This window comes from Bos indicus, chromosome 21 (assembly GCF_029378745.1).
Source record: "Bos indicus isolate NIAB-ARS_2022 breed Sahiwal x Tharparkar chromosome 21, NIAB-ARS_B.indTharparkar_mat_pri_1.0, whole genome shotgun sequence".
NCBI classification, from domain to species: domain Eukaryota; kingdom Metazoa; phylum Chordata; class Mammalia; order Artiodactyla; family Bovidae; genus Bos; species Bos indicus.
In genome coordinates this window covers 33,642,865-33,655,439 of record NC_091780.1, presented here as the reverse complement: position 1 = coordinate 33,655,439, position 12,575 = coordinate 33,642,865, and the positions used below count along the sequence as shown (strand labels likewise).

Below are 12,575 nucleotides of genomic sequence, written 5' to 3'. Positions count from 1 at the left end.
TGCTATCTTTTGTTTGTTTTTATCTATTTAAGTGAATACTGGAAACTTAAGTTTTCCTGGTCTATTCATTACCTCAAGTTCACCAGTAAGCAGACTAATACAATTTAAAGCAACATTTTCCTCTCCCATTAGATTGAGAAAAATTAAGATAAACAGCTCATGCTGGTGAAGCTGCAAAAGCATTCTGAGCATGTCAACTCTTACAGGCTTTTTGCTATCCAACTAAAGGGATTCATCAAAATGAAATAAAATACCCAGGCGCTACCGGGCACTTGAAGGAGGTATCTGGGGTACTGGTAATGTTTCCTTATTTGGGTGTTGGTTACACGGGGCGTACGGTTTATGAAAATTCATTAAACTCTGTATTTGTACTATGTACAATTTCCTGTATGGGCATTCTACTCCAATAAAGTTTTACAAATATATCTTTTGCCACAACCCACACCTGTATAGTAAGGGCACTACTTTTGATGCAAAACATGGAAAAGACCTGAACACCACTGCAGAAAGGAAGGCCTCCCCTGCCTTAAAGAGAACAAATGAAACGGCTTCCACTCCCTCTTCCTGCTGCTTTGGTTCTGTTTTCAGTTAACCTGGGGGTTGGTGCTGGTCCTTTCCGGGGAAAGGTTCTGGTGACTGACAAAGGGACCCCGTGTTTCGCTCCAGCAACTCGAGGCTGGGCGACTCGCTCCCGCCTCGATCCCAGTAAGCCCCGCCCCAGGAAGCCCCGCCCAAGCGCCACGTGATCGCTGCATCAGCTGACCCGGCGCGACAGGAAGGTGAAAGTCCTGGGCGCGGGCTTCCTGGAGCAATGGTGAGGGACGAGGGTTGATACGAGGCTGTGGTTGCTGAGGGCGGGCATGGTAGGACTCCAAATTCCCCCGCCGCTGCTGCGGGAAGGAGATGGGAAATCTGCCCGGGCCGCGGAGCGGACACTTGGGTGCGGTCGTTAAAGCCGAGGGTCTGGTAAAGAAAAGCCTCCCTCCATCCTCCTCCAGCAGGGCGGGACGGCAGGCTTGGAGTGTCTTGACTGGAAGGAAGGGCCCGAACTCTCGGGGGCAGGAGCTGGGGCTTGTCTCTCCAGGCTTTTCTCTGCCCCTGAGTAGGACGTCCCGAAGACGCCCACCTCCCAGCCTTCCTGTGGAACTTGGAGGAAAACTTGCTGACAATTTCGCTCAGTCTTCTGCACTGTTAGGAAATCCCTTTGCTCTTCCCAGAGGCAGAAAAGAGTATATACGGGGTGGAAACTTCTCAACTTATCCATTCATTCATTCCTTTAACAGATTGTGAGTGCCTACTGTATACCGGGACTGTGCCAGGCACTAGGACTTGGGCTGCAGGAGGGAAGGGCAGAGTTGGAGGCTTGAATGGGCAGTCATAGTTAAGACCAGAGCCGGGAGGGACTAAACTCATCTTGTGCATAGCGCCAGAAGGCTTCCCAAGGATGACATCACCTGAGGGCCTGCGAGCCGGGAAGAAAGCTTGCTGGGGCAGAAAGAAAGCAGCTAGTGTACCAGGAATTGGGAGGCATGGAAGGGGGCTGGTGGGAGGCTGTATCTTCAGATAGGGGACAGCATTCAAAGACTTCAGGTGAGTGAGAGCTCACCTGAAGGAATGAATGCATTTCATCACCTGGAAGAGTAGAAACTAGAGGCTAGTGAACGATGAGGCTCGACAGATAAGCAAAGACCACAGCTTGCTGGGTCTTGAGAGGAGTTTGGACTTTTTAAGAAAGGGCGGCAGGGAAATGAGGAAGAGCCTTTCAGCTGATTTGTTGAGGGAGGAAGAGGGGAACAGCCTGGGGCAGCAGACACTCCCCCACCCAGGAGATGGTAGTGACTTGAGAGAGAGTGGAGATAGAAGTGGAGGAGATCAGTGGGGCTCAGAGACTAAATGCATGAGGGAGAAGGGAGAGGGAGGGAGCTGGGTTTGGTTCCCAGGTACTGGTGCTCAGTGGTGGTGGGACAGGTAGGGGCAGGTTTCAGAGGGAAGAGAACCAGTCAGTGTGACACATGCTTAGTGAGGCCTCTAAGCGACCAGGTGCACCAGGTAGGAGACAGTCTGGATTTAAGGGTCTGGAGCTCAGAAGAGAATCTACAATACGATGGCGGTTATAAATTCGGGAGTCGTCAGCAGGATGATGTGTCTCAGCCACAGTGTGAGTTCAGGAGAAAGGGCCTAGGACAGAACCTAGAGAAATGTTGGTATTTTAAGAAGTTACACAAGGAACACATTCTTATGGTAAAAATGTAAATAATACAGAGATGGTAGAAGTCAGAGAAAGTCCAGAGATGATAAAACAGTCCAGTGGGTAGAAGTCAGGGGCCCAGAAACTTAGGAAAATATTATATCTCAATTTTCACTAACTTCAAACTGAAATTTAATATTTCCTCCATTTATGAATGTTGGCAACAGACCTCAGTGTTATTAGCAGCACCTCTGACTTTGTCACTAATAGAAACCAGATATTTTCATGTCACAGCTGTTGGCATTATTTACATATGTATGCTCATTTCCAAATTACTGACATCACTTGAAACGTATGTCACATCACCAATTGGTTTTGAATATTTTGATAACTTTTTTTTCCCCCTGCCACACCATGTGGCTTGAGGGATCTTTGTTCCCCAATCAGGGATTGAACCGAGGGCCACAGCAGTGAAAGCCCAGGATCCTAACCACTAGGCCACCAGGGAACTATGTATTTTGATAACTTTTAATTAGTATCTTTTACTATGTAGTTTTTCCTACGTACTTTATTCATTTGAAGACATTGTTTTGAGAGAGGCCTGTAGACTTCACCAGATGCCTGATGAGTCCATGCCACAAAACAGTTAAAAATTCCTGAAGTAGGGAAAGAAGCCCCAGACTTTCCTTAACACCCCACCACCTCACCAGCGGCCCCAGTGCCTTGCCTCAGAGTAATGACAGCAGGCAGCCTGCTGAGATCACCATTTGGGGGCTGGGGATGGGGAGGGGTGAGCCAGCAAATGAGACAGAGGCCAGACCAGAGGGAGAAATCCAGAAGAGGATGTTTCTTCAAGAAGGATGGGTTTGTGTCTGCTGTTGTGGATGAGCTAAGGAAGAGGAAGACTAGGTTTAGTAACAAAAGTCATTTGTGACCATGGCTAGAGGAATTCACTGGGGTCACATGTGATCAAGGGGGTGGCAGGCCAGAAAGGAGGACTGGAGGTGGAAGGGTCATGGAGCAGGTCTGAAGTGAACAGTGAACAGTGGGGCAAAGTAGAAGACATGGAGTTAATGGGGCTGCCTTGAGGGCCTGACAGAATCAGGAGAACGTGGGTTCACCGTGTCTCAAGTTTGCAGGCTTTGTTTCCAGTATCTGAAAGCAGCGCAGGTAAAGGTGTGGAGAGATGAACATGGACATTGTGTGCATTAGAGCTTTGCTGCAGAAACAGGGCAAAGGACAGTGGGTCAGGCGGGTGGAGGATATTATCAATATGTGGTTGACTGGACCTTGGATAAGTAATAAAATGTGATATGTAATAAACGCTGTGGAGATCAAAAAGGAAGAGAAGGAGCTAGGACGTGATGGTGAAGAGCTGTTTAAACGGCTTCTTTGGGATAAAATCAACATAAATCATACATGTGTAAATGTATGGTTCAATAAGTTTTGATGTGTATGCTCATGAAAACATTACCACGATCAAGATAATGAATACATCCGCTGGCCTTTCCAAATTACCTTGTGTGAGGGGCTATTTAAGAAAGCAAATAGTCAGAGAAAGCCCATCAGAATAGGTGTCATTTGGGCACAGACCTGAGTGACATGAGAGAGCAAGCCACGTTTAATTTGCAACAGAAGCAACAGGGAGGCCAGTATAGCTGCAGCTGGAGAGGGAAAGGAAGAGGAGGTGAGAGGGTCATGGGTTCCATGCGGCACCCCCAGCGCTTACAGTGGGTTCTCCCACAGAGCAGGCACCCAGGCATGTCCGCAGAGCAGGTGAATGCCTGGGACACGCATCAGAACAAGGTTTGGTGGCAGGAAGAGACAGGGAGAATGTTCTCTAAGCAGCCTGGTAGTAGGGGAGAACAAGTGGCCAGAGCTTGTCCATCTTATCAGGGAGCAGGAACCCTGCGGAGCAGTAGCACGGGAGACACCTGGGCATATGTCAGCCCGCCCTGCAGCCTGACCACCTACCTCACTCTCTTGCAGCGGTTCCGATTCTGTGGTGACCTGGACTGTCCTGACTGGGTCCTGGCAGAGATCAGCACACTTGCCAAGATTGTTGAGTGCATGGGATCTTGGGGGCGGGGGCAGGAAGAGATTGCAGCTGGGGGCTCTTGGGGGGTGGAGGGTGGTGAGGTCTCTCTTGAGTTGGGGTCTCAGCCCTCTTGGGCCATTCTCACACGCTGTGTGACTGATCACGTGGCCAGCCCTCTCTGAGCCAGCCCCTCAGTGTGCCTGTGTGAGGTGGGTCAGTCTGACTGATATAAGGCCTCCCCCTCCAGTCCTCCGTGAAGCTGAGGCTGCTATGTGGCCAGGTGCTGAAGGACCTCCTGGGAGGGGGCATTGACGTGAGTACAGGACCCAGCCTGCCACGGTCCCATGACCCTGTGACCCCACTGCCCTGAAAGTGCACCAGACCGAGGTGGGTGGATGATCAGCTCCCACCTTCCCTGGATACCTCGTGTCCGAACCATAGGGTCCAGGCCAGGGGGCTGGTGAGCAGGGGACCAGCCCCGCCCTGAGAGCCTCCTTTCTTCACAGTATGAGAAGATCCTGAAGCTTACCATGGACGCCAGGTTTGGTGAGCACCCCACTGGCTCCACAGACCTTTGGGTGACCCTGGGTACTCAGCCTGGGGCCTGGCACAGAGGCCCCTCCTCCGGCCCGCTCTGACCCGCTTGTCCCAGCGGAGGAGATAAGGGAGGAAAGCCACTGCCACCCCAGGGCCTCCACCAGCTCCCGGTGCGGCAGTGGCAGTGCTCGTGGCTTTAGGAGGCCTGGGGACTCTGAGCTGAAGATAGTGGGGTCACAAGGAGGTGTTTGGGGCCCCAGTGACACCCCACTCCACCCACGGCTCCCCCCAGAGTCAGGCGATGTGAAGGCCACGGTGGCAGTGCTGAGTTTCATCCTGTCCAGTGCAGCCAAGCACAGTGTGGATGGCGAGTCCTTGTCCAGCGAACTGCAGCAGCTGGGGCTGCCCAAAGGTACGGGGACGAGGGCAGGCAGGAGGGTGACCTGGGCAGAGGGCAGGCTGTGTGACCCTGGGACACACCTTGCCTTCTCTGGGCCAGGAGCCTGAGACCTGCGCTCTGAGCCACCTGAGCCCGAGCCCCCACCTGCTAGCTCAGGGGGCCTCCTTTTGTCCCCAGAGCACGCGGCCAGCCTCTGTCGCTGCTACGAGGAGAAGCAGAGCTCCCTGCAGGCACGCCTGCGGGCCTGCAGCTTGCGGGGTGAGTGCAGGGTGGGGCTGGGCTTCCTTCTGGAAGGCGCCTGTGGTTTGGGAGGTGTTTATCCTCAGAAAGGATACTTAACCACGTCACGTCAAGCAGTCACAGGGCTGGGATTCCTGGCTCCAGCCCGGGTTTCTCTGCTCTGAGACCTGCCCTGGGTAATCTGACTTCCTGGGTCAGAGGGATGAGAGCTCAAAGGCCACAGAGCCCTGGAGGGTTTGGGGCTGAGCCAAGGTGAGGGCTTGGGCCGCCTGGCTCCCCGGCCTGTCACCTCAAGCCCCTCTCGGTCTCGCAGTGAACAGGCTGGTAGGCGTGGGCTGGCGGGTGGACTACACCCTGAGCTCTAGCCTGCTGCGCACCGTGGAAGAGCCTTTGGTACACCTGCGGCTGGAGGTGGCCGCTTCCCCAGGTGCCCCGGCCCAGCCTGTTGCCATGTCCCTCTCAGCAGACAAGTTCCAGGTCCTCCTGGCAGGTGAGGCTCGGCTGTATCGGGAGGGTAAGGGGCGCCCTGAGGTCCCGCCTAACTGCTGCCACCTGCCTGCCTCTCCCCACTGCAGACTTAAAGCAGGCCCAGACCCTGATGAGCAACGTGGGCTGAGAAGAAGAGCACAGGGCCCCATGTGGAGCTGCCCTCGAACTTCTCATTAGGGGGTGGCCCCAGCTCCAGGACCCTGAGGGTCTGGTCTCCTGGATCTCTGGCTTCCTAGGTTACCACCTGAGAATCCAGCCTGGGATCCTGAGAACACTTCCAGCATTGCCTTCCCTCCCCTGTGAAAGGCACTTATCAATGGTTTTCCTGAGAAGGAAGAATAAACAGAAGTGGGAAAAGTGTAAAGAAGTGTGTGCGTAATTTCTTTAGGGTTCAGATCAGAGGTTTTCGTGACAGAGACCAAGTGATACACTGACCTATGGTCCGTTTTCTTTTCTCGGCTGCTGGCTGAGGCTGGTCAGGGGTGAGGCAGAATGAGGACCAAAACGAGACAGCTTGTCTTTAGACAGAAGAATCAGGGCTCCAGCTCCCGGTCCTAGGATGCTCTTGGCTGTGCCCTCTCTGTGCTGGCCTTGTCTTGAAGCTGGCAGCAAGTAGGTGGCCCCAACACCAGATGCCCCAAGTAGAGAAAGGAGAGAGCCCTTGGCTCCGTGTCATCTTCTCTAGGAAGAGAGAAGGCCCATGCCTGAACCACTCATTGGCAAGGGGAATGGGATAATGGGCTGAATGATTGTGACCCCACCCCTAAATTCCTATGTCCAAGCCCCAACCCCAGTGAGAGGGTTTTAGGAGGTGGGGCCTTCGGGAAGTAATTAGGTTCACATGAAGTCTTGAGACCTGCATGATGGGATTAGTGTTCTTATGAAAAAAGGAAGACAGACTCTCTCGCTATAAACATGTACTGAGGAAAGGCCATATAAGAACATAGCAAGAAAACAGCTGTCCCACAGAGCAGGAGAGAGCCCTCACCAAGAACTCATTCTGAGTTGAATGTGGACTTCACAGTCTCTGGAACTGTGAGAAATACATGTCGTTTAACCCACCCAGTCCATGGTATTTTGCTACAGCAGCCTGAACAGACTAAGACAAAGGGATTCCCAGGACTGTCTTAGGCCATCCAGGGCTGCTTGTAGAAAAGACCGATCCCAGGTCTGCAGCAGGGAGAGTATAGGGGGAGCCTAGAACATCTCAGGGTCCTAAAGTGAAAGTGAAGTCACTCAGTCGTGTCCGACTCTGCCTATTAGGCATGGACTGTAGCCTATCAGGCTCCTCTGTCCATGGGGTTTTCCAGGCAAGAGTACTGGAGTGGGGTGCCATTGCCTTCTCCAGGGGATCTTCCTGACCCAGGGATCGAACCTGGTTTCTCCCACATTGTAGGCAGATGCTTTTACCACCTGAGCCACCAGGCAAGTCTCAGGGTCCAAGGAAACTATTAAAAATGAGTCATATCAACAGGAGCCAGCTTGATCCACTGGCTAAAGATGGGACAATTTAAAGAGGTAAGGCCGGACTCCCCTCCTGGCTTCTGCTTCTGGAGAAATGGAACAGATGGTCTTTTCTCTGTTCCTCCCACTAAGTGCAGCTAAAAACCTTGGACTTTTATAAAACATAAGACTACGAAAGGTGATGAGACAGCAGACTGGCTAGGATCCTCAAGACCTGAAGAACAACACAGCAAAAAGTTCCTTAGATTTTGTTTCATGTATCCCAAGCTGAGTGATGGAGAAGCTGACTGCCTAGAAACACCAACACACAAAGGAAGCCCCGACAAAAGCCTGCTTTCTCTAAGCAGTGGACGAGGAAAAGGACAGTCCAGCAGCACAGAAAAGTTAGAGACAGTAAGGGCTGTCCTCCAGCCACACCCTGCGAACTGCAGTCCCCCTTCCACCCCTGCCTACAAAGGCTGAGTGGGAGCTTAGGCCCTACCCAAGCTGGCAGGAGGTGGCATAGCCCTTTCCCCACTAGCACCATGTCAGAGAAGGCCTGCTAAAAGAGAAGATTTAAATACAATCCAGTCTCGTAATACCCAAAATGTTTAGAATTCAATTTTAAAAAATCATTGTATCAAGAACCAACAAAATTTCAACTCAAAAAAGACAAATGTGAACACTAGAATGTCTCAGATGTTACAAGTCTATACTAAGGATTTTAAAGCAGCCATCTTAAAAATGCCTCAAGTCTCAGCAGAGAAATACAAGATATAAAGAACAAGATAAACATTTTAGAACCAAAAACTACAATAGCCCAAGTAAAAATCTCAATGGGTGAACTTAACAACAGAAGAAAGAATCAGTGGATTTGAAGGTAAATCAATAGAAATTACCCAGTCTTAACAACAGAGGGACGATAACTTGGAAAACAACAAGAACAAAAAATAAAATAGAGCCTCAAGGACCCGTAGGACTATTAACAAAAGATCTAGTACTTGTGGTGTCAGAGTCCCAGAAGGTAAGGAGAAGGAGGGTAGAAACAGAGAAGTACTCCAAGAAATAATGACTAAAATTTTCCATAATATGGCAAAGGACACAAATGTATAGAGCCAAGAAGTTGAATGAACTCCATACAGGTTGAATCTAAAGAAATTTATGTCAAGATCCATCATAATCAAACTTCTGAGAACTAAAGAAAAAGAATCCTGAAAGCAGCAAGACAGAGATGACACCTTACATATAAGCAGAAAACCATTCGAATGACTGAATATCTCATCAGAAACCACAGAGGCCAAAGATAACAAACACAACACGTTTCAGGCCCTGAAAGACAAGAAATGTCAACCCAGAATTCTATATTCAGAGAAAGTCACCTCAAGAGTAAAGGCCAAGGGACTTCCCTGGGGGTCCAGTGGCTAAGATGCCACACTCCCAATGCAGGGGGCCCGAGTTCCACCCCTGGTCAGGGAACTAGACCCCACGGGCTGCAACTAAGAGTTCACAGGCTACAACTAAAGATCCCACATGGGGACTTCCCTGGTGGTCCAGTAGTTGAGAGTCCACCTGCCGATGCAGGGGGCATGGGCTCGATTCCAGGTCCGGGAAGTTCCCACATGTTGCAGGAAAATTGGGCCTGCGTGTCACAATTACTGAGTCCACAAGTTGCAACTCCTGAAGCCCACCATCTAGAGCCTGTGCTCCACAACAAGAGAAGCCATTGCAATGAGAAGCCTGCACACTGTAAAAAGAAAGCCCATGCAGCAACGAAGACCCAGCACAGCCAAAAATAGATAAATAATAAAGATCCCACATGGGACAACTGAAGATCCTGCATGCTGTAAGTAAGACCTAGCACAGCCAAAGAAATATATATATATATATACAAATATTTTTTTAAGAGTAAAGGGTGAGTAAAAGAATGAAATTAGAACATTTGTCATACCATAAAAAAAATCAAAATGGATTAAAGACCTAAATGTAAGACCAGATGTGATAAAACTTGAAGAAAACATAGGCAGAATACTCTGACATAAATTGTAGCAATTTGGGGGGAGGGATTTTTTTTCTTCCTAAGGCAAAGGAAACAAAAGCAAAAATAAACAAATGGCATATAATTAAACTTAAGAGCTTTGGCACAGCAAAGGAAACCACTGACAAGTCTACAGAATGGGAGAAAATAATTGCAAGTGATATGACTGGTAAGGGATTAATATCCAAAATATATAAATAGCCCACAGAACTCAATATCAAAAAAGGAAACAACTCGATTTAAAAATGAGCAGAAAACTTGAATAATTATTTTTCCAAAGAAGACATAGGAATGGCCAACCAGCAATGAAAAGATGCTCAGCATCACTAATTATTAAAGAAATGCAAATCACAACCGCAATGAGATATCACCTCCCACCTGTCAGAATGGCTATCACCAAAAAGACTACAAATAACAAATGTTGGCAAGGATGTGGAGAAAAGGGAACCCTTGTTCATTGTTGGTGGGAATATAAATTGGTGCAGCCACTGTGGAAGTTATATTGAGTTTCCTCAAAAAAAAAAATAGCAATAGAACTATCATATAATCCAGCAATCTGACTTATGGGTATTTATCTGCAGGAAATAAAGACACTAATTCAAAAAGATACATGTACCCCAATGTTCATAATATATTATACATGTCACGCATCCATAAAAATTAATGAAATTTTGCTTTTTACAAAAATACAGATGGACCTAGGAGAGTATTATGCTTAGTAAAATAAATCAGAGAAAGACAAAATAGTGTATGATATCACTTACATGTAGAATCCAAGAAATGAATGAATAGAAGAAAATAAACAGATCCATAGACATAGAGAATAAACTAATAGTTACCAGTGGAAAGATGAAGAGGGGAAGAATAAGACAGGAGTAGGGGATTAAGAGGTACAAACATCTTTATTTTATGTGTAAAATAAAATAAAATAAAATAGCACAGAGTGTACAGTCAATATCTTATAATAACTTTAAATGGAGTATAACTGTAAAAATATTGAATCACTCTGTTGCATACCTGAAACTAATATAAATATATTTCAATTTTTAAAAATGACAAAATTGTAAGATATTTTAAAGAGTAAAGGGGGAGATCAAGACATTTGCAGATGAGGAATAACTAGTAAAATTGTTACAGAAGTTCTAATATAAAATTCAAAAGGCTAAAAGGAAACCATAAATAAAAAGACAAGAGAAAATGTTTGCAAATGATGTGACCAACAGGGATTAATCTCCAAAATACATAAACTCATGCAGCTCAATATCAAATAAACAACTGAATCAAAAAAATGGGCAAAAGATCTAAACAGACATTTTCCCAAAGACATACAGATGGCCAAAGAGCACATGAAAACCTATGCTCAACATCGCTAATTATTAGAGAAATGCAAATCAAAACTACAATGAGGTATCATCTCACATCAGTCAGAATGGCCACCATCAAAAAGTCTACTAACAGTAAATGCTGGAGAGGGTGTGGAGAAAAAGGAACCCTCATGCACTGTTGGTGGGAAAGTAAATTGGTACAAACACTATGGAGAACAGTATGGTGCTTCCTTTTAAAATTAAACAGAGCTACAATATGATCCAGTAGTCCCATTCCTGGGTCTATATCTGGAAGAAAGCATGATTTGAAAAGATACATGCACTCCAGTGTACATGGAAGCACGACTCACAATAGCCAAGATAGGAGGCAACCTAAATGTCCATTGACAGATGAGTGGATAAAGAAGCTGTGGGGCATATACACAGTGGAATATTACTCAGCCATAAAAATTAAGTAATGCCATTTGCAGCAACATGGACCTAGATGTTATTATACTAAATGAAGTAAGTTAGACAAAGAAAGGCAAGCGTCATATGATAGTACTTATACGTGGAATCTAAAAAAAGTGATACAAATGAACTTATTTACAAAACAGAACCATCAGACTCACAAACATAGAAAATACACTTTTGGTTACCAAAAGGGAAAGGCTGGGAGGCAGAGATAGATTAAGAGGTTGGGATTACCATATAAACACCACTATATAAAATAGTCAACAAGGACCTACTGTATAGCACAGGGAACACCATTCAATACTCTGTAATAACCTATATTCGAAAAGAATCTGAAAAAGAATGGAGATATATATATGTATGCAACTGAATCACTTTGCCGTATACCTGAAACTAAACAAGATTGTAAATCAACTATACTCCAGCATAAAATTAAAAAAAATTAAGTCTAAAGGAGGATCTCTAAACAGAAAGAACATGATAGAAGAAATCTTGAAACATTAGGAATGAAGAATAATGGAAAGAATAAAAACATGGGTGCAGTAGACTTTCCTTCTCTTGAGTATTCTGAAATATGTTCAACATATTTGAAGCAAAATATAATACTGTTAGATGTGGTTTTCAATGTATGTACAGGAGATACTGAAGGTTGTTATAAACTAGTGAAGGAAAAAAGAGGTAAGGTTTCTACACTTTACTCAAACTGATAAAATGTCAATATCAGTGAACTGTGACAAGTATATACACACGTATAATATATGTATAGAGTAATACCTACAGCAACCACTTCAAAGGCTATATACAATGTAATGCACTCAATATAGTTAAGTCAAACTGGAATTCTAAAAGATGTTCAAGTAGCCCATGTGAGGGCAAGAAAAAGAAGACAAAAGCAAAAAACATGGAATAAAATGCAAATTAAGTGGCAGTCACAAAAAAAACTCCAAGTCTCATCAAATGTGTAATATAAGCTTGGTTACCCAGGTAGCATTCCCTCTTCTGTGTCATCACAGAATCTCCTCTCATTGCTATTGTAGCACAGCATTGTAGTGTGAGTGAGTAAAACTCACTTGCCTTTTACCAATCTTTCTTAAGATTACCTGTTTGTATAGCCTGTCTAGTCAAGGCTATGGTTTTTCCAATGGTCATGCATGGATGTGAGAGTTGGACTGTGAAGAAAGCTGAGTGCTGAAGAACTGATGCTTTTGAACTGTGGTGTTGGAGAAGACTTTTGAGAGTCCCTTGGACTGCAACGAGATCCAACCGGTCCATTCTAAAGGGGATCAGTCCTGGGTGTTCATCGATGCTAAAGCTGAAACTCCAATACTTTGGCCACCTCATGCGAAGAGTTGACTCATTGGAAAAGACTCTGATGCTGGGAGGGATTGAGGGCAGGAGGAGAAGGGGACGATGGAGGATGAGATGGC

General features: G+C 46.5%; 1 protein-coding gene across 1 annotated transcript; it reads left to right on the top strand.

Moving 5' to 3' along the window:
- The first annotated feature begins 723 nt into the window (after nt 1-723).
- COMMD4 (COMM domain containing 4) lies at nt 724-6,259 on the top strand. Its single transcript, XM_019983928.2, has 8 exons — nt 724-814; nt 4,178-4,249; nt 4,474-4,539; nt 4,733-4,772; nt 5,056-5,175; nt 5,341-5,421; nt 5,717-5,893; nt 5,979-6,259. Exons 1-8 carry the CDS (start codon nt 812-814, stop codon nt 6,017-6,019), a joined length of 600 nt encoding a protein of 199 aa, XP_019839487.1. The 5' UTR covers nt 724-811; the 3' UTR covers nt 6,020-6,259.
- Nucleotides 6,260-12,575: the final 6,316 nt, after the last annotated feature.